The sequence below is a fragment of the Sprattus sprattus genome (assembly GCF_963457725.1).
Source record: "Sprattus sprattus genome assembly, chromosome: 8".
Taxonomy (NCBI): domain Eukaryota; kingdom Metazoa; phylum Chordata; class Actinopteri; order Clupeiformes; family Clupeidae; genus Sprattus; species Sprattus sprattus.
In genome coordinates this window covers 7,664,523-7,686,913 of record NC_137927.1, presented here as the reverse complement: position 1 = coordinate 7,686,913, position 22,391 = coordinate 7,664,523, and the positions used below count along the sequence as shown (strand labels likewise).

The following is a 22,391-nucleotide window of genomic DNA, read 5'->3' as shown; positions in this document are numbered from 1 at the left end:
TCTCTCTCTCTCTCTCTCTAACTGTGATTCTCATTCCGAGAATTCTGTAGTTTATCTGAGACAGTCAGTAGAATTCAGATTGGTTACAATTACTGAACTATACAAAATCATACCAATGTGAGTGACTGTGACTTGAATAAAAAACGTACACCCCCCAAGTAATCCATCACTGATAAACAACCCTCAGGTAATGTAGACTTGGCTTACCCTACAGTGGCTTTCCACGCAGTTAATCTTTGCAGGTTTTCATTTTAAAACAATAACATTTCAGAGGAAGGGTAGCTGTCTGCCAAAAGACAGTCTCCATGCCTGTGTGACAAAGGGGGGGGGGTCTATTTTTGGGGCTAGCGAGGGCACAACCAGGACCGGATATGACCGTGCCGTGTCAGTGTGTAATGGACTGGTGCCCTGGTGCTGGCTACAGTGAGATGGGCCAGCTGCTTGGCTTTGACAGTAGCTAATGCAGGTTTATCCCCCTCGCCTCGGGATCGTGTAAATGTTTACTCAACAAGGCCCCCACAGAGCATTAGGAGGAATGAGGTCTGGAAGCAGGTGGCTGAGAGCAGGGAATGGCCACCGCGTGCAGAGCTAGATGGATATAGCAGTGGCTATGAAGATGGTTTTCTCCAGTGTACATGGGTGCCTAAAGGCTAGTGCTAACTCTACCACCCCCCACTACCCTCTCTTCTTTAATTCTGTGCAGGGTTGGATCTAGGTGGTTTCCTGGGCAGGGCCCAGCCTGTTAAGGAATCTAGTCTTGGTATCAATGTTTATGTAAAGATGAGGGTTTAAAATTCCTTGTTTGATATACTGTATGTCATTAATTGTGTTGTTGTATGATTTGATCTAACACATTCTTAACATGTGAAACAAGCGACTGAAAGTTATATTTTTTCATTTGGCAGACTTTTTCATTCACAGTTACAAGCGCGGTAGATTTATCATCCACGCAACAGTAAATTAAAACATTAAAATAATGAACTCACTGTTGCAGAAATATATACAGACTTCAAAATCAATACACATCGGCTTTGCTCATTGTTTGCATTCCCAATACACAGCTTACTCTCAGGCCCTGTCATACAAACTGCAATCATGAAATAAAAACAAAAGGCAATCAAACATTTAAAGCTGCAGATTTATAGCTGTTTGTTTTGTGCACCAGAGTGAGGTGTTTGCATTTCCAAATTTGGGTTCCGCTCCTGATTGGGGCCAAATCTGTTCCAGGGTCAGTTGTCTTTGAGGTAGTTAACACAGCTCTACTGTGCGCTGTGCTATGACAAGGCAATGTGGAGACATGCTGCCGTGCCAGGGACCCTTGCCAATTGTATAGTTTGAATAGGTCATCGGAAACAGTAGACTATTAAGAATTTTAATTGGGTTTAGTCGCCTGTGGTCTGCATTTGGCAACAGAGGAGTTAAACCCGAGTTCGGGGCCCAAATCAACATTGTCCACATAGCCTGTGTTGTGACAGCAGAGTATGAGTGGTGCAACAGGAAACGCAGGCGTTCATAACCAAACTTAAAGGAGGCTTTATTGTTGACAATCGGCTCTGCTGTCAAAGCCCATGAAATCTTAGGCAAATGTCACGTCTGGCCAGTGTGTCAACCATGCAACACCAGCTCCGGTTGCAAGTTCATCCGAGCGTAACATTTGCGCAGTGGAATTAGGCGACTCACTCGGTAGGACCAAGACAACAAAGCTGGAGTCTTCCACACAAAGCACTGATTTACCGGTGGAACTGCTCACACACCAAGCAGGCCGGGGTCAGGCACAAGGCTCCCGCTCTCTGAAAAAAGCCCTAGATACATAGGCAACGCCGATTAATTACTCAGAAGATATACGAATCAAATTTCTCCTGTAAGACAGGTGATAACACATGCGCGTCCCCCATAAAATAATCACTGAAAACCAACCGATAACCATCTTTAAAAATACATTAGCTGAAACGAACTGGAAAGGCCCGTGAGTCTGGCAGCGTTAAAAGAGATGAGCTGTGACAGCAGCGTGCCTTCCTCATTCAGAGGTATCTAGGGTGTGACGTTGCTACCTGTCTTTCTTGGCCCAGATTTCTTTGGGTGGGTCACGGAATGTTTCCCCTGTCACCATGGTAAAAAAGGTAATTCGGTCCATATTTTACACATGAGAACGTGCTGGTGGCCACCCATTTGGGGAGAGAAAGTTCTACGAACCAACGCCTCAGTGCCAGCGTTTCCCCCCATTGCAAATATGTAATAGCCTAGTGCTTGCATCCCGTGAGGGCAATACTGCTCAGAATTATATCACATCTTAAAATAGCTATAGTTGGCTCAGGTTAGTTGTAATTGGGCACTGCCAAATTTCTCCTTGTGTGCCACTCTCTCCCACACACAATCACGTACACACTAAGTAATACACTAGAGGGCGCAATGGGTTTCTCTTTAAATCTGTGAACTGCACTATCTGTCGATGGACAGCAGTGAGTGCGTGAAGACTTAACTTTTTTATGACAGACGGTGCATGCAACAAACATTGGTCTGAGTCAGACCGATGTTTTATCAGTGGATAATGCATTGGATGGTGTCAGCTCAAAAGAGATGGATTATTAACGCTGCTCGGAGTGTAAGGGGAACTGGTGCTTTTTATTTATGAATCCCGAGGCGCCAATGAGACCGCTGGATGGTTGCCACAAGGATCACGGGCAGTGAACGTTTGGTTCGGGAACGTCCCCTCAGATGGCAGGGTCTCCTCTTCCGAATGATCCAATTGTTCCTCAGCGCACCTTTGAAAATGTTCGAAACGCTTTCTGTTACACATAAGTACCCTGAAGCCATGAAGCGTGGAGCACTTTGCAAAGGACAATTCTAAAATGTGTTGAGAGTGTTGCGCCGAAATTATGGAGTTTATTACCTTATAACGTAAACAATGTACCACCTGGCTGTGTCGATACTTGGGCTGTGTGAATTGATCTTTTTTTTGTTGACTTTGAGACGTAAATACGTGTTGACAAGCATAACCATTTCCACGAGATTTTCATGGGTGCAAAGATAAAAACATCGAGCGGCTACAACGAAGGATCCTGTGTCTCTAATTCACCGGCTGTGCCTGTGACTTATTCATTCAGAAAATTGATCTTTGGGAGATTACACGGTATCATGGATGTTGATGTGATTTAGAGTTAAAGGCAACTTTTACGGATGCTGTTGTAAACAGTGGCATAAAGAAATACATCAGGAAGAAGTACCTCACCACAACCTGCACCCTTGGCAGTTACCTTCACGAAGTTGTAAGTTGCATGTTTTTACACAAGTTTTCGGGTTGCTTCAGAGATTTAGCAATTTTTTTTGCAAAGTGCTATGCTTTTTTTTTTTTTTTTACCTGGATAGGCATTTTAAAAACTATTTTAAGCAATTATGTTATTATTTTTCTATTGGAGAATCACAATTTTTCCACATGATTTTATACTGCATCCACATTAAGTGTTATATGAACTATTAAACTGTTCTGCTGTTTGATAGGCCTAGCGTAGTGCTGTTATACAGCTTTCAAATGCAATTTCGTTTTATCTGGCACTTACTACTTCTCCTATTAACGAATAATGTATTGTTTTCCTTATTAGTTTTTTTTTATGTGGGTTTCCTTAAATGTCTGTCCTGATAGTATATGGGAGCATTTGCAGGCTCTTTAAAAAAAAAAAAAAAAAACAGGTTTATTTATTTTTAGGAAAAATGTGACTACTACCACTTTTTATGTTTCTCTGTTAAATCTGAAAGTGGAGTCGCTTATAGTGTGAGGTCAGGGGTCCCTTTTCACGATTAAGTGGGACAGAGGGGCATTAGTTCGTGTGCATGCAGCCATAAACAGGCTTCAGTTTTACGTCCCTCCCCTATAGAGCCTATCGACCGTCCGTCAACAGTAGCCTACGCTGCCAGTATGTGGACACCGGGGTGCCTGAGGTAGGACATTCCTTGCATGGGTGTTGCATGCATCTTTGCATACTGTATCTGTTAACTATCAAACTCTGAACCGTGAGTTTATGATTGTATTGCTTGTAGAGTCTCCATAGTGGTGATGCTGGTCAGCCTGAGGTCTCTGCATAGCCAGCATGCTGCAGGTCACCCAAGGGTATGTTATTTGATGGCATTTTTTTTACTTGGAGCAAACATAATCACTTGTGCATTCAGACTCTTCCAGCATCATGTCATGACAAACCACAGGCCATACAGTAAATGCGGTATACTTATACCCAGGGCAGCTTGTCCGTACCACACCCCTCCTGTGGTAGCGTCTTCTGAGCCAACCAGATTTACAACCGCTGCTGCGGTCACGGCTGAGGTGTTGAACCGCAGAGCTGTTAAAGTGTGCTGCGCTCTCTGATCTCTCTCTGTAAACATGCTGTCTGCCCCTGGGGGGAGGTGGTGGGGGTGAAGGGTAAATCCGTTTGCAGACACACACACACACACACACACACACACACACACACACACACACACACACACACACACACACACACACACACACACATACACATACGCACACTTAAGCAGCCCAGTAGGGAGAGTGCTTAAGGTGCAGGGGCCGAGGTGAACTCCGCTGTCATCACGTCCTTCTCTCCTCAACCTTAGAGGAACAGAGAAAGAGAAAAGGGAAAGGGGTGGGCCTTGATTCGAGGGGGACCCTGCTGATTGGCTAAAACTGCCTGTGATGTGTAGTTTACTAGATGAAAGACAGGAGAGCTTGCCATTAACTCCCTGGGGCCAGTTCGCCAGGGCTGGCTCCTTGGCTGCTCCCTGGGGTCCAGCTGCTTGACCTCCGCCTGACCTCTAGAGTAACTCTGGGCTGGGGTTACAAAGGCTGGCAGCAGTGGGGAGGCCAGAGGGCTTTGTGAATGCCTGTCAGAGGGGCCCGGTGACAGACAGCACCAGAGCCTAGTGCCAGCTCCATCTATACAACCCACCCGCCCACCCCACTGCCACTGGCGTATTCTCTTACCCATCCGATCAGAAGCCAAGAGCAGGGGCCCTTTTTCTTCTTTCTCAAACCGCACTTTGCGCTAGGCATTGCCTCAGAGCGCCGGCGATGAATGCAGACAAAGTGGCGCAGAGGAAGAGCTTGATTTCCACACCCGCGCTCGGAGCTGGCACTGAAGACCTGGCACGTTAAGCAGCCTGGCAATGGACAAGAGGAGACAGAGAGAGAGAAGAGAGAAGAGTAGCGCCCTCTGATACCATCTTTGGCAGACTAAGCAGATGGATGGATGGATGGATGGATGGATGGATGAAAGAAAAGAACAGAAAAGACAGCGTGTCTTTTTCAGACGACCACTGATGGCCCAGTGCAGCCCTAATGATTAAAGATTCACTTCACACTGGGACAGAATCAGCCTTCAAAACCCTACTTGTTTAAGCTGATGAATGAATTGATGAATCATTTTAGAGAACAACAGGCAGGGCAACAATTCTCTCTCTGTGTGAAAGTACACCACTTTAGACTTGTCTTTGATCATTGTTATCTAACAGAATTCCTAGAGATGAGCCATTTACGTACTAACAACAAAATGTGTTATAGTTGTTTTTAAGAATCAATGATGCCCATATATACTCCCACAGGCTGCTGCGCAGAGGCCTGAGCTCCAGCAGGATCCCCCTGTCCCCCAGGGGGAGCCCTCTGGCTCATGGGGGTCCTGGGGGCCGTGGGCAGACTGCTCGCGCAGCTGTGGAGGCGGGGCGCAGGAGCAGACCAGACCCTGCCTTCCGGCCTACGCTTCCCCCGTGGCTCCCCCACACCCCTCTCACCCCGGTGGTCAGCCCTTGTCACCAGGCCTGGTGGTGTCCGCCCTGCGCCCGTCTGTGCCACTGTACCGCGAGGCCGGATACCCTGTCCATGCCAATAACTCGCAGGTGGGCGACGTCAGGACTCAGCCACGAGTGAGCCGCCCTGAGAGAAGGTGACTGCATCCTCATGTTTTTCTTGCTCAGCTGTTAGAGTAAGATGCTTATAGTCTGGATGCTTACAGTCTGGGTGCTTATAGTATGGATGCTTATGGTATGGATGCTTTTAGTCTAAGAGCAAGTACTGATGACCAAGACATAGGCCTCTGCTTTGGGGACAGTAACAGTCTGTCAATGCCCCTGCACTGAAATTTTGTAGATGACCCGGTTTATTCAGTGTGATATTTAATATTTTTCTATGTCAAATGTGGTACAAAGGACCTTTAATATTAGATACTAAGAATTGTATTTTGTTAAACTAAAGACTTTTATTTTGTATATGTGACCTGTGACATGGATGTTTTGAGATGAAAGGGTTGCCCGCTCGAAAGTCACTGGAAGTTAGTTCATTATTGAAAGTTCAAGGTTTCTACTCTACTAAAGGAGATGTCAAGCTCTTACGGTGTTATAATTAACGTGTGTCATACAGTTTAATAAAAGCAAAAGTTTTGCATAACATCAGTCGTCGAGCCATCATTTGGTAGAGATAGCTACAAATATTCTTGTTATAGTTTAAGGGGACCACTAGGTATCTGAAGTGTGTCTACTCTGAAGTTAGGTCTTATTCGTGTCAAATTGTAGACTCACCTTTCTGTTGTCTTGAGTAATAAATACATCTCCACACCAGTTGAGACCGCTGTCTGTCTGCCTTGTTTGGTGTGTTGAAGCTTTTCCTCTCCTGTCTGTCTGCCTTGTTTGGTGTGTTGAAGTTTTTCCACTGATGAGAGCCCTGAGTTCACAGTGTGGCTCGTCAGTCGCCACCCCACCCCTCTGCTGACCAGACTAACCAAAGGCCCTCTGTTACTGACAGAGTGAATAGCGCTGCTGGGGCTTGGCTGCTCCTGTGAGCCCAGTCCGCTGGGCTGGGGATAATAAGATGGAGCTGATCAGCACTGAGACTGCTTGTGTGTTAAGGCATGAATAAATACCCTTTGCCGAAGAGCAAGTTTGGATGGCAGATATAAGTTTCATTTGTTGTGGTTGGGCTTCTAATGTGGTTGTTTAGCATTCATTATTTGCCACGCAAGCAGTTCCATATTTCCTCTCGCAAGTTTTGGGAGTGTTAAAACAGCTTTACCTCCCCGGCCTGCCTATCTGTTAGTCAGAGAAGCTAATTTCAGGCTCAGAATGCAGGAGCTCTGCCCTGTGTCAGAATTATTTTCTGGATTTTGCTAATTAGTGAAGGTTCTCAGATAGTGGCTAAAGTGTTTTGGTACACTTCTGCAGACATAGAGCAGTGCGGAAGACGCAATTTTGTCATCTGCACAGTCCTAGGGACTATTCGCGCTGCAGTTAAATTTTGTGTCCGTACGGACATGTCCGTATTGATCACACATGAGCAAAAATGAGCTCAGTACAGTAAGGCCGTAGTGTGCATGAGCTCAGCTTGTCCGTAAGCGCTTGTCTGCAAAAGCACAAAAGCGAGTGTACTTGGGACACACCAATACACACATCCGTATCCGTGCGCACATCCGCACATCCGTATCGGTACTAGGGCTGGGGGTAAACGATTATTTTCAAAACGATTAATCTGGCGATTATTTTATCGAATAGTCGACTAATCTAACGACTAATTGGACGATTAGTCTAACGATTATTTTTCTGTTGCTCGATTAAAACCATAATGTATCTCAAATAAATACCCCAAAAAATCTTAATAATATACTTTAATGAGCACCGTTTTGCACAGCAAAAGTCCAACAATGCATTTCATGTTTATCTAGAGTTCACAGTAAAAATGTTTGGTACTCAAATGAGCCCTATCACATTTGGATGTGGTGCTCATTAATTTAAATGTTTTCAGTGCTTATAAAAAAATGCATTCATTGATGAGCACTGCGCACCACCTTATGTGCAGCCCTGTCCTGGACATTGCTTGGCTGCATTAGTTGACATTGGCGATCTAACGTGGTAGTGAATCATGATACATACTATAAGCTGGCCAACGTTAGTCTAATGTTATGTGTTTGACTCGTAAATGACCACAGCATGAGTTAGCTCTCTGTGCCGTTTGTTGGTGCTTGGTTGGCGTGTTCTGCAGCCGTAAGTTAACGTTTACTAAACTGACACAGCTGTCTAGCCGCTGCCGCTATAGTAACTAGCTAACGTAACTACCAGCAACCAAGCACGAACAAACTGCACGGAGAGCTAAGAAGATAGTTAGCTAGCACCACCGAAGTGCGCAGAGCTCAAGCTACACAACACACTGAACAAACGTTAAATACGAGACGTTTGAGAATGGAGATAGAAACGCACCCCATTGTCTCTCGTGAAGGGGACAATAAGTAACGTTGGTTACATTAATTTAACGTTTGTTCAGTGTGTTGTGTTGTGTAGCTTGAGCTCTGCGCACTTCGGTGGTGCTAGCAAACTATAGCTCTCCGTGCAGTTTGTTCGTGCTTGGGTGCTAGTAGTTAACGTTAGCTAGCTACTAGTGTGTCAGTTAAGTTAACGTTAACTTACGGCTGCAGAACACGGCAACTAAGCATGAACAAACGGCACAGAGAGCTAAGTCATGGTGTTGGTCAGCTTATAGTATGTATCATGATTCACTACGTTAGATCGCCAATATCAACTAATGCCGCCAAGCAATTCCCTGCGTTTCTGCTCTCAGTCCTTGCGCAATGTTTGTTTCTGTTTGGGTCAACCACGTGTATGTGCCGAAGCGTCGACGTAAAAATATGGCGTCGACGTAATTTTGAAATCGACGCGTCGACGTCATCGACGCGTCGCTACAGCACTAATCGGTACTGAAGGGTACTTCGGCCTTCACTCTGCCCCTGGTCTGGCATACATCCATCTACACTGATTGTGCAGGTTGAGCCGGTTATGCAGCAAGCAAGAGTAGTTCAGGGGCAAAAAGGTGCTAATAGTACTTCTGTTTGTTTGTGTTTATGTGTTTTATATCTTTTCTCACCAGGAGGGGTGGAAATGGCCCCATCGTCCCGGGGAAATACGGCTATGGCCGCATGCCTTACATGGTGCCCCTCCAGAAGGAACCAGGCTCCCTTCCCCCTCACCGGCAGAGGCGCTCCGTTTACAGGGACGGCCGGCCCGGCAGACCCCGGCAGACCTCGAGAGCTCACAGCCCCTATCACAGCTATGCCGGCTCCCACCACCAGACCCCCATCTCCCAGCCACAGGGCGGCTCAGCCTGGGTGTCCCTGCATCAGCCCAGCACAGACCCACAGCAGCAGGCATCGGCCGCAGCCAGGCCCTACAACCCACTGCCCACCTCCTCCTGCAATGGCTCACCCAGCCAGTACAGGGTCTGCAACACAAGTGTAAGCCTAGCAGTTCCAACATGAGAATTATTCACTTCAAGGCAGTTCAGTTCAACTCAGTTCAGCCTTCACCGAATTGAATTGAATTGAATTGAATTGAAATGAAATGAAATGAAATGAAATGAAATGAAATTGAAGGTTTGGTAGAATGAGCATAGAACTGGGGAGTATACAGTATCTTGGGCATATCACAGTAATCAAGTATAATGATCTTCCAGGCCATTTTACCTTTCAGAAATGATTTCCATTAATTCAGTAATCTTTTGTACCTGCTCCAAATCAATGGAATTTCTCACTGATTTTGCTACACTGCAAAGTCACAAGAGGACAAAGTTGGTTCCTAATTAAAAAGGAATGTCTGTCGGGGTGTTAAGAATGTGATTAAATCTGCAGCTAATGTGACCACAGTGGCAATAATAATCTCACACATTACTTTATCTTTTATAATCGTAATTATTATAATTTTCTTATCTCTCTTATTATGACCAATTGTATGGCTCAGTATGAGCAATTATGTTTTGAGGATGTAATTATCCAAATGTTACCAGTATGAGTTTCAGAAGACAGTGTGCAAACTCAGACCATATCTGGTTGAATATAGGCATCAGAGTAGAGGAATCACATTAGATAATAGGTTAGTAAAGTGTGGTGCCAAGGGTGGAGAAGTTGAAGGGTACATCCCAAACACAGTGCACAGTAAAGAAGACCTTTAAGGGGTACTACGCTAAAGAGGAGCTAAGAAGAGTAAGGGTACTTGAATGCAGTATGGAATGGTTTGAGGGAAACCACCCCGTAGGGACCAGATGGCAGCTGTATGGAGGAGCAGGGGTGGTGTAGTATTCAAGTGATGGTCTGAGGAGAACGCAGGGGGGTCGGTCTGCAGCAGAGAGAGTGGAGGGAAGAAAGAAGGGGGGAGACAGAGTCGAGAGTGGAGAAGTGTGGGGATGCCACTCTGGCCCTCAGCTGTGCTTGTAAAAATCCAGGAATGGAGCCCCTTGAGGAATGCAGCCCTGCCTCGAAACCCACTGCCCCCGTGGCAACCACAGGGGTCAGAGTTCAATCGTGATGACCTTTCACCCGACAGTCAGGACTCCATGGGTGCCAGGGGGATACTTCATCACCTCACCACTGCTTCAGACTTTGCCTTTGATATTTTTTTCTCTTTGTGTTTATCTTTTGTTTCCTTTTGGTTTCATGCTGAGTATTTTTTCTTTCACATCACCTCCTTTGTTTTGGAGCATCTTTTCCCTTCTTTCCAACTATTGCCCACTTGATGTCTGTCTCTCTGTTACACATACTTGTTGTTTTTTTGTTCTGATGCTCGCTTTGCACTGGAAGCTGTGGTATCAAGTTACTGTGTGACACACTACTCGGATTGATTTTGAACCGAGCTTTGTATGTGTGTGTGCTTGTGTGCGTACGTGTGCATGTGTGTTTCCGTGTGTGTGGGTGTGTGTGTCTGTATATGTGTGTGTGTATGTATGTGTGTGTGTCTGTATATACGTGTGTCTGTATATGCGCGTGTGTGTATGCGTGTGTGTCTGCATATGTGTGTGTGTGTGTATACGTGTGTGTGTCTGTACATGTGTGTGTGTGTGTGTTTGCGTGTGTGTGTCTGTATATGTGTGTGTGTATGTGTGTGTGTGTCTCTGTATATGTGTGTGCGTGTCCAGCCCTGCCCAGCCTCCAGCAGGAGTATCCGGGAGGTGCAGTGCTCCTCCTACAACACCCAGCCTTTCATGGGCCGCCTATACCAGTGGGAGCCCTTTAACGAGGGTGAGTCACTAACACACACACACACCCACACACACAAACACACACCATACACACCACACACACACACACACACACACACACACACACACACACACACACCCACACATACACACACACACACCCACACACACACACACACACACACACACACACACACACACACACACACACACATCATTACAATTTCACCAAGTAAAAAAATTATACAAAAGTGAATACAAAACAGCCCAAAGCATTATATTGTTATGTATGTTTTTAATTGTATTGTTACATATTACATACATCAAAATAGTTTAAAGGTTACCCCATGTGGAACAAAGACATGAGTCAGACTGGCCTTGTTTATCGTGTTAGGCTGTGTTCAACAGCCCTGCATCAAAGAGTGTGCTGTCAGGAAACAGACTAGGTCAAACTGAGTCCAAGCCTGATGCCAATCTAGATTTTGTCATGCCATGTGTCATGCGAGATGACCTTTTTGTTTGAGAAGATATAGTACTGTGATACTGGTGCCATGTAGTAACAGTCTACTGCTGTATAGGGAACTGGATAGTATGAGCAAGGCAGACATAGAACCCAACGGAGAGAGCAGAGAACGGGACCGCCAGGGTTAAGATTACATATACAGGCTGTGGGCTTACCGACCGTGTTGTTATAATGCCAACATTGTTGCAGATTCGCTGTATAATGTACCGCCTCTCCCCACTAAGTAGTTTGGGAAGACTGTTAATGTGGGGGGGATGCCCCACATGAACACACACACAGAGTAAGAAAGTGCAGTGGAAACACAAACACTCAGAGTAAGAGAGTGCAGTGGGAACACACACACTCAGAGTAAGAGAGTGCAGTGGAAACACAAACACTCAGAGTAAGAGAGTGCAGTGGGAACACACACTCAGAGTAAGAGAGTGCAGTGGGAACACACACACTCAGAGTAAGAGAGTGCAGTGGAAACACATACACTCAGAGTAAGAGAGTGCAGTGGAAACACACACACACAGAGTAAGAGAGTGCAGTGGAAACACACACACACAGAGTAAGAGAGTGCAGTGGAAACACACACACAGAGTAAGAGAGTGCAGTGGAAACACACACTCAGAGTAAGACTATGACCTGAAGCTTTCTCTGCACAACCCTCCCTCTGTGTGATAGGAGTACCATCAGCCAGCTACTCCGACTGCGATACCTCACAATATACTCTGTCTCAAGTTCATGACTTTTATAGTGCTCTTCCTGACTGACTGTCGGACGTTTATGACAGGGGGCGCTCTGACGTGCACCCTCACACCTCGCTAAGCACAAGGGTGGCCCCTTTTTACACATGGCTGGTATCCATGGGTATCCAGTCAACTGATTAAATATTGCAGGATAGTGCAGTCATCTTGGGATGCTAATACAAATGGTATCTCCCTGTCTGTCAATCTGTCAGAGCAGCAGTGGGAGGATAATAAGACAGAAGAACTCCTCTGCTTGTTATGTCTTAATGAGAGATTCCTTCCTCCATTAATATATTTGGAGGTTATGGAGAAATACTCTTCAATCTTGTCAGACAAAAGGCCTGCTTGTTTTCTTAAGGTTTATTGGACATGGTGAGCTGAGTTTGTGTGTGTGTGTATGTATAGTTTGTTCATATTCCATTCCACACACACACACACACACACACACAGACACCCACACATACTTGAGTGATGAGGGAGTACATTATTGTACAAACAAGCTGTTTTAGCTATTTTAAACAAGCTGGTTTCAGTAATTTGTGATGATAATTGTGATTCAATAATTTGCAGTCAAATTAACAATGTCACATAGGCACACACCCAAACACACACACACACACACATACACACGTACACCTTGAGGCTGAGGGGTGTCTAACTCTCTCAGCAGTTCTGAGAATGTGGCCCAGCCTTGCCAGGATCCGCAGGTATAATTGGCAGTAATTGGTCCTTGTTGAGAAGGCACAGCATCCGCTGCTTCTGGAGGATTTGTGTGGCATTACCCAAGATTGGCACAGCTCACCTTAGGGACTCACGCCCGGGTGCCCGTGGTGCTGTAAAACACTCCCCCTGTGATGTGCGTTCAATGCCAGCCGGCACAGCCAAACCACTGATTAACCCCACTATGGATTTAGCCATGGGGTAATTTTAGCCGTATACTATACCTCAAGATTCTAATTAAACCATGATTAGTTAACAGAGACATGATATATTATAATACCAATAAACATTATTTGACCACCTAAATTCTTTGACAGCCGATTCAGGATCAACAATTAGCTGAACCATTTAAATCATTAACGTAATTAAGTTCTATTGAGTGACTATATAGTGATATGGCTGTGTACCAGTGCCTGAGAACCTCACAGATCTGCCAGGATCCTTTCATACTCTTTGAGTTGGATGGTGAGTACGTTTTTGTATTCTTGTTGATCACTGTGGAAAACTGACTAGCAGTTGTTCTGATGATTCCCTGATTCCTGCCACGTCTGTTGCCTAGCAATGACACGTGGCTGACGTGCGGGGAGTGTCAGAGTTCAACAGAGAGCTGTCTCTCTCGACCTCGCCCGCCACTCACACACACACCCCCCACTGTGGGGCTTCTGCTCCATTTGTGAACACACAGGCAGGCAGGCAGGCAGACATCTCTGCATAGACAGACAGACAGGCAGGCAGGCAGGCAGAGAGACAGAGAGCCAAGCATCGAACACACTTATTGTTGGATGACAGTAAATGCTTGCTTTGGATTGGCAAGTAGACAAGTTGTTCTGATGATGCAGGGTCTTTCAATGGTAATATGAGTCGTCTTGTGATAAATATTACATTAAATGTGTGGATGTTACTTTTACCCAGTTTGCCTTAGGCCTTTTCCATTGAGCCTGTCTTCTGTGAATACATCTTTAAAATAAAAGAGAGGTCCTTTAAGTCTTGCTGTTAGCGCACAACAACATATGCTCAGTAGATGCTCAGTCTGCCATAGCCATGTTCACCTAGACTTCACATAGACAGTGCTGGCCTCTTGTGGGAGATTGTGGACTGGCCAGTCGAGTCCAGCAAATCCACTGACGTTCCCTTCCTCCCTTCTCTCTCTGCTGCAGTTCCTGGCGATCAACACTGCGAGCTGAACTGTCGAGCTATCGGGTTCCGGTTTTATGTGCGCCAGTCTGACCGAGTCGTCGACGGAACGCCGTGCGGACTGAACAACTCCTCCGTCTGTGTGGCAGGGAGGTGCCAGGTAAAGATGCAGGCTGATGCCCACCATCTCGACAAACATCCTGCAGCATAATGCAGGACCAGACAAGCGCCACTAGGAGGCAGTAGAGCTTAAGGACCAGTCTTCTTGTGCCTAGTAGCAGCTTGCTCTGGAACACATCTGGTCCTGTTCTGGCGCTGGTCCGACAGATCCGTGCCAAACCAGGTTCAGATCTGATGTGTGTGGATTTTCTGTGGGGTGGAGTTCTTCAAAGGTCAGAGAGGGAGATGAGGGGAGAGGGTGAATGCTGCGAGAGGGAGTCTGACTGCTCCTTCCCTTTGACCTGCCTGTTTGAAGTGAAACACTAAAGCAGACCGATGCTTGGCCCGGGAAGGAGAAAATGTGTTTTTGTAGAAGGCTGTGCTGTGAACTTTGGATGTCCTTGGGTGCTGATATTTCAACACTTTCCAAGGAGTTAAAGATACACATTCACACTCTCTCTCACACACACACACACCCACACACCCACACACCCACACACCCACACACCCACACACACACACACCCACACACCCACACACACACACACACCCACACACCCACACACACACACCCACACACCCACACACCCACACACCCACACACCCACACACCCACACACACACACACACACACACACACACACACACACACACACACACAGTCACACAGGTGTTTGATTTCCTGAATCAGGTATTAACCTGTACTCAGGTGGGATGTGGACTCTTGTGGCAGTGTTGGTGTGTTTTGTTTCTTTTTGTCCAGTTTCCTCCCTCTGTCTTCCTTTCTCCTGCTCTGTGTATGGTCAACATCAGCCATTTCCCATGACCTTTTTTAATCCAGCCAAGATTTCTCCCATATTAAGATTTAATCAAGATAAGGGCACTCTGATCTCGTACTGGCTTTGTGTAATTTCCTTCATAAATGCCAGTGACATGCTGGCTGGGGCTGTGTTGTTGTTTTTTTTTTTTTTTCTCACCAGACCTCGAAGCCCCGACATCCCCTCTGGGATGCTCTGTTGGCATGGCGACGGTTTGGCATATGAGTTGGACTGCTAAAAAGTGCCTGTGTTTGGGGTCCTGTAGTGAAGGAGGATGCAGCTCAGTCAGTGATACACTGTTTTCGTGATTGTTTGTGTCTGTGGGTGTGTGCGTGTTTGTGCGTGAGTTAGTTTATTTGATGTGAATTGTGCGTGAGTGAGTTTATTTGCTTGCATTTGTGCCTGTTTGTGTTTATGCTTTCATTGCGCACATTGCTGTCTGTTTGTCTTTGTGTAGGTATAAGTGTCTGTGTGTATGTGTGTGTCTGTTTGCTTGTGTGTTTGTATTTGACTATTAGTGTGATTTAGTTGGGTATGAGGGGTTCTCTCCCCTGCTATAGTGGAGGGGGATCCTCCAGCCTGTTTTCTCCCACCACTCCCTGCTGTCTCCTGCAGTGAGGAATGCTGGGCTGCAGCCCGGAGATCCGGCGGGCCGGGACACGTCCCCACGGCAAAGCCGGGAGAGGCTGTACATTTCAGAGCCAGAGCAAGAGAGCAGAAATAATGAGGCGCACACACACACACAAATATACACACAAATACGCTCACACTCACTCTCTCACACACACAAACACACACACACACACAAACACACACAAATATACACACACACTCAAATATAAAGATACACTCACGTGCACTCACACACACACACACACACACACACATAGGCAAACAGATACTGTACATATGCATAGACATATATACACAGACACATACATACATACACTCACTCACTCACTCACACACACACTCAAACATCTGCTACTCAGAGTGCAGAGTATGATCCTTATGTCCTCTCCAAACCTTTGCCTTGATCATAACCTCCTTCTCTCTCTCTTTCTCTCTCTCTGTCTCTCTCTATATATTCTTCTCTTTATTATTCTCTCTATTCTTCTCTCTATTCTTCTCTCTCTCTCTCTCTGTATACTGTATATATATTCTTCTCTCTCTATCTAGTCTTCTCTCTCTCTTTCTATTCTTCTTTCTAACACTCCCAATCTCTGACTGTCTCCGTCTCCCTTTGAATTTACTGTTTTAATCTCAGTCTAGCTCTCTCCCACTTCTTCTTTCAGACACTCTCCTCCCTTTGCTCTTAAATCCCATCCCATTGTCTCTCCCTCCCTCTTTCTCGAGCACTATGTGTTTTCTCTTCTCTCCCGTCCTCTCTCTCATGTTCTGCTGTGTGCAACTCCCCATCTTTATCCCTCTTCAGTCTAAGGCAGATGCAGAGGAATGACTGGGGTGCTGTGATTGTAGTTCAGTTGAACATAAATGCAAAGCTAAGGTCAAATGTAAACAACACAAAAGCATGCATCCTGAAGCTGTCATGCTTCTGTGTTGTGTGCAAACTATACCCCATACTGTAAAATGGAACTTAATTGGCGTGGTGTGTGTAACACCGGTGTAATTCTAAACTGTTTAAGCAGAACACTGGAAGACTTTTGAAATACAGGAGTTTATTTTATTAATAACACTGTATAGCGATCCAGACAGAGCGGAGCACTAAGAGAGCGCCCTAGTGGCGATACAGCCCTTATATACCCATTACAACAACCAATAGAGAACCCCCATCCTATTCAGTACCAACCACATTCAACTTGATAAAATAACATTCTCAATCTTCTGTGTGTTTGGAACACAGCATTTGGCTGTCTCGGCTCCCAATTTTGCCATATGCCTACCTATCAGCTCATCCTGTTATCTTCAACTCTACCAAAGGCATCAGGATAAGGTACCAAGCCTTTATGTTTGTGTAGAGACATTCAGTGAGAACATATCAAATGGATTATACCCTCCACGAGTCAATATTGTGATAGCCTAGCTGACCTATGTGGTCCATTAAACAGATGCCTTCATCTATAACGCTCTTTGGAGGTCTGTTACAATGCATTCATCAGCAAATTTATATATCTGCCATTCTGTAGCCTCTCGCTCCCTCAGTCAGCCTGTTCCACCGACATGGAACTAGAACTGGAACATGGAACTCAGTGAAACCTAAACCAAAGTCGTCTCTTATGTTCCACAGCTCATTAATATGGGCTGTTTTTATCTGTCTATTTACATGCCAGTGCTGTTGGAAATATTTTAGAATTCAGTTGGACTTTAGCTTGTTTCAGAGATGAATTAAGGCATGAAAGTCCGTTGGACGTAAAAGACATGGTTTAGCGTCTCAATATCGGTCGTATTTGCTATTGCCGTTCTGCACAGTTCTGGACAAGTCTGAGGTTCTTGGCCTCGTGGTTCTCCATTTTTCTTCCTTGAGTTCGGCGTGGCAATATTTGTTGGCAGAGGATGTGTGATCTTGTCTGTACAGCTGAATCTTTACTGCCAGTGTCGAAAACACTGTGTAAGTGCAAAACAATGCTCTGGATGGGTGTGTGTGTGTGTATTGGCTATAAAAATCACAGCTGCCCTTCTGATAAACAAGTTATGTCCTTTGATGCAGTTAAGATTCTGACTAGTTGCCCAACATGAACTGATACCCTTAAGGCCCCTGTTAGTTTTTTGAACACACAATTCACTCTGCAGTTTTTTCATTGGGGTTATGCATAAGGGGTTATTCAAACATCGTAGAAGTACTAGCCAGAAGGTGGAGTGAAATATAGAGAGTGAACAGAGTACGCAAGGTAGAAAGATGGAGAGAGAGAGGGAGAGAGAGAGAAAGGGAGCTGTGGAAAGAGATGGAGAGCAGAGTTGGCAGATCTGTTTGCACAGGACCCTGCTTGTTTCCCCACATAGAATGGGGGCAGGTCTCTCTGGCCTGATTCTGGGTCTATGTTTATGAGCTCAGGGGCCGCTGGGACCACTGCCTAGGGAAGAGGGGTAAAGAGGGAGATGTGCGTGCGTGCGTGCATGTGTGTGTGTGTGTTGAAGTGTGTGTAAGTGTGACACAGAGAGAGAGGAGAAAGAGAGAGAGCGAGAGAGAGAGAGAGAAAGAAAAGGAAAGGAAAGAAAGAGAGAGAGAATTGGAAAGAGGAAAACTAGTCAGTGTGTGTGCTTACATGTGAAAAGGCTTTGGGGTTCATGTGCGTGCACGTCAGTTTACACTGCTGACTGCAGAAGGATGCATGCTGTTTGTGTCATGCACTGATGCATCAGACTAAGTGTGTTTGTCAGTGCATGTGTGTTAACGTGTGTGTATGTCCATGGGTGTGTGTCTGTTTCCTTGCGGAAGGCTGCTGCTGGAAGCAATCACAGCCGCCATGTGGACGGTGCATACGTTGCACGGGAGAAGGCCTTGCTGGAGTTGTTTATGAACATGTGTCAGGCACAGTGCATGCAGGTTACTGCTGAGCAGAACCAATAGGGCCGGTTCTCACAGTTCTCGCTGGTGGAGTTCCTGCTAAGTGTAGCTCTGCCCGATCTGTCACTCCTCTCATCCTCTCACGTCCAACTTCCAAATGAATAGCTAGATAGCTGCTTAGAAAATTCTTAACTCTGTGTACACCCCTGTGCAGTATGATAATTGTGTTCCCATAACCTCATACCTTATTGCTGTTAAGCCTGTTATTAAAGTAAAGAAAGAGGAAATACAGGACAAAACATGATTTTTTGTTTATCAGAATAAGTTGGGGCACTTATAAGCTGTAAAAAGTGCTGAAAAACAGGGAGGTCCTGGGAAAATCGTGATGTGTGGTCACCCTACTGTAAAGGGCACGCACATAGAAGTGCAGAGTCATTGGAAACAAATTGTGAAAAAGTCCAAAAGCTTGTAAACCAAATAATTTTTCTTTGAGGCACACAATGGTGCAGCAGCTTTAACAGTGAAAAAAGGATTTAAAAAAAGGACAGGTTTTCCTCTGTGCGTTTGCAGATTGCACCAGTTGGACGAGAGACACTGAACGGGGCGGACTGGAAATAATGGGATTTTCTTTAGTATGACAGTGAGGCTGTTAAACCATTGCAAAAAAAAAAATGAACTGACAAATATACTGGACAGAAACGCATAGTATCCTAAAAGTTTGATCAAGAAATGTTACAAGAAGCTATCGAAATTGGATTGATTTTAAAAAAGCTATTAATCAATAATAAGATTTCCTAAGCATGTGTACTAACGCTAGAGAACAAGATGTGCACTGAAGACTGAACAGTCCTCTCAGCAGCCGCTTCTCTCAGGTGAGCATGGAGGAGCTCGTCTCTGGTGTCCAGGTTTGAGCCAAGAGTTATTTCGCTGCGGCGTTGCTCTAGGTGACCTGTCTGCTGGCCGAACATCACCTGCTGGAGCGCTCACAAAAGCCCATCCATACTGTACCATTATACGCAACCAAATACCACCACACTTCGCTGCCTTTCATCACTGCTCAGCACAATCTTATATATAACTGTTAAAGGATGGGGGAAGCCTTGGAACGACTCCAGGAAAGTAATGCGGAGGTAGAGAGAGGGGGAGAAAAAGACAGGGAGAGGACTTGATATGTGAGCACATTAGAATGAGCGATGGTGCCCGTTTGGGTTCTGTGTTAATGTGCACGAGAGCTGCCTGGGGGATCCGCCTCCCTGGCAGCCTCCTGCAGCCGCTATGCGCCCACTCTGGCTGGTGCAGGTCCTTTACTTAAGGCTAAATAATGGCCAGAGAATGGGTCGATGGCTGGGGAGTGGGTGGAGGGCCGGAGAATGGGTGGAGGGCCAAAATGTAAATCTTCCATGACCGAGCGGGTGAAGGATTCCTGGCACGTGGCCTACCATGGGAAGAGCCATTCACAGCAAACAGAGGATCAGCCTGGATTAGGCTGAATAGGGAAACAATCAGATGGGTGTGCCCCCACCCACCCACCCATCCACCCATGTAAGATAATAAGCCAAGCTGTTCGGGGGTGTGGGCGGAGCTTCTCGGGTGGAGCTTCTCAAATGATTCCCTCTCTCTCTCTCTCTTTCTGTTACTGTGTTAACTACATTACAATGCAGGTCTGAGTTGAGTTTCTAGTGCTTTGCTATTCATTCAAACTGATGCAGTTCTCAGTGGGAAGCCAATATAAATCATACAGTGTTGCACAACTGTGATGTGCTAATGCAGGAGTGTTGGAGGGCGGGGGTATGGGGGCGTGGAGTTGCAGCAACAGGGCTGTGCGTGTTGAGGATGAAAAAATGTATCAATGACTCAACTACTGGTCAAATTAAATGTGGCTGTACTCTTTTAGTATTGTAGGCTGTAAGTCACATATTTGGGGATACATTTATAGCCTTTGTACATATATATAATACGGTCAGGGCCTACTATCTAGCCCAGGGGTCTTCAACGTTTTTCAGGCCAGGGACCCCCAAACTGATGGCGAGATGAGCAGGGACCCCCTACTATATAAATTGCATAAAATTTTGTTTATAATATACTGGGCCTAGTGCCAAATAAACATAGCTACCCTGTTATTGTGTCGATGGCACACATCCTCCCACATTAAGGAGATGTATCTTCTTTTCAATTACTCCTGACTGACACGATCCAACGGATGACGGAGGAGGAGTCTGGCGCATGGAGTTGTGTTGACAACGTAGATGTTATAGTGAGATTGACAGGTCAACAAACCAATCACACCGCTAGCAAGTTGTTAAGATTGTAGGTAGTAGCTTGCTAACATTAGCTAGGAGGCTCACACACCTCGCAAATCCTCACTTATTTTTCAGTTACAATTAACGTTTTTTGACCTTGTACAGTGTCTATTTCTCTTTATTTTATTTTTTTTTTTAAATCTAAGCAAATGTCAAACTAACAATTTATAGGTACAAACAAGACCAGCTATGGAGTTTGGTTCGTCATCTTTTATTTTTGACCTTCGCGCTCTTTAGACTTGAGCAGAAACGCGATCTGATTGGCTAGTGCCTGTGCATGAAAGGTGCTGTGAGTGAACCGGTGCCCAGCTTGAGAGAGCTCCTGTGGGTAGCTGAATGTGTCGATTGGACTGAAAGATAACGTCTTCTCGATCAATTTATATGTTCGCTACAATATGTCGGATTTATGTTAATGTAAATTTAAAGGGAATAAATACAATTCTGATTTGGAAGACATTTAAATTTGTGGAGAAAAAAAATTGGTTGAATTTTTTTTTTTTTTTTTTTTTTAAATATTAAAAAATATTATCTTATCAACCAAAGATTTCGCGACCCCCCTGCAGTACCTCCGCGGACCCCCTGGGGGTCGCGGACCCCCTGTTGAAGACCCCTGATCTAGCCTATATGTTATATGTATAGCTAGCCTAATTATTAATACATTGGATATGAACCAGCCCAAAGAGTGGAATGATACATAGCCAATAAGATGAACAAAGTGTTCCCTTTACTGAATTAATAACAGGTAAAACCTGATGCAGTTGAAGTGTTTAAACAGTTGTAAGAGTTTGACTATGTGTTGGCTTGGCTGAGCTGCCTGTCTTTCTCTTCACTTGTGTTTATACAGTTACAACAGCTGCGAAGCGCAACTGAAGTGATCTGCGGTTGCTCCGGGGTAGTGCGGCTTGTGTGAGAGTGGATGGTGTGAGAGGATGCATGCGGTGTGTTCGGCATCTTCTCGTGTGGCACGAGAGTGGAAGAGGAAGAGGAAGGAGCTGGTCTTCAAATCAGCCATGTTCTGTTAAAGATTTCAGTTTGAGGGGGCTTTTTTTACAGCCTCTTTCCGGTGTTTTCTTTGAAAGAGGGAGATATTTGTTTAGCATTTAAGCGTCATTGTGTGTGCTCAAGAACTGCAGGCACTTAAGAAATAATTGATCAGCTCACTGCTGTTTCTAAGTTACCACGCACATATTGTTCGAATCATTTCAAGAAAAAGGGAACCGACATCCCTTGATGGTCTTTGAATCTGTTTCAGATTGGATCAACAGACCTATCCCATAACTACTATGGTGCAAAGTGGAGGAGGCTGGGTAATATAAACCTCATTCGCAGGGGCACTTTGAGGCTAACAAAGGGGTTTTTAAGGGTACCCCTTTGTCTCATAAGAGTGGAAAGACTTACTGTTCGCCATGAATCACGATCCTAGGCTCTGCTCATGCTCCAGGTGGGGAGCACTTTGGAGAGGCGGGCTCGCGTGTAGTGCTCTTCAGGCCGCTGCCAGCGCTCTGACTGGAAGAGAAAAAGCCAGCCCGGAGCCACAGGGAAAAAAGCCT

At 45.5% G+C, this 22,391-nt stretch overlaps 1 protein-coding gene across 1 annotated transcript in view; it reads left to right on the top strand.

Moving 5' to 3' along the window:
* Positions 1-3,913: 3,913 nt before the first annotated feature.
* The window catches only part of thsd4 (thrombospondin type 1 domain containing 4), a gene marked incomplete at its 5' end in the record, with an annotated part of 61,692 nt that continues 43,214 nt past the window's right edge, over positions 3,914-22,391 (top strand). Inside the window, 6 exons of the mRNA XM_080843080.1 lie at positions 3,914-3,936; positions 4,036-4,105; positions 5,590-5,927; positions 8,891-9,254; positions 10,928-11,030; positions 14,122-14,258. Of these exons, the coding sequence (XP_080699206.1) occupies positions 3,914-3,936; positions 4,036-4,105; positions 5,590-5,927; positions 8,891-9,254; positions 10,928-11,030; positions 14,122-14,258 (1,035 nt within the window). The remainder of the gene's footprint in view (positions 3,937-4,035; positions 4,106-5,589; positions 5,928-8,890; positions 9,255-10,927; positions 11,031-14,121; positions 14,259-22,391) is intronic.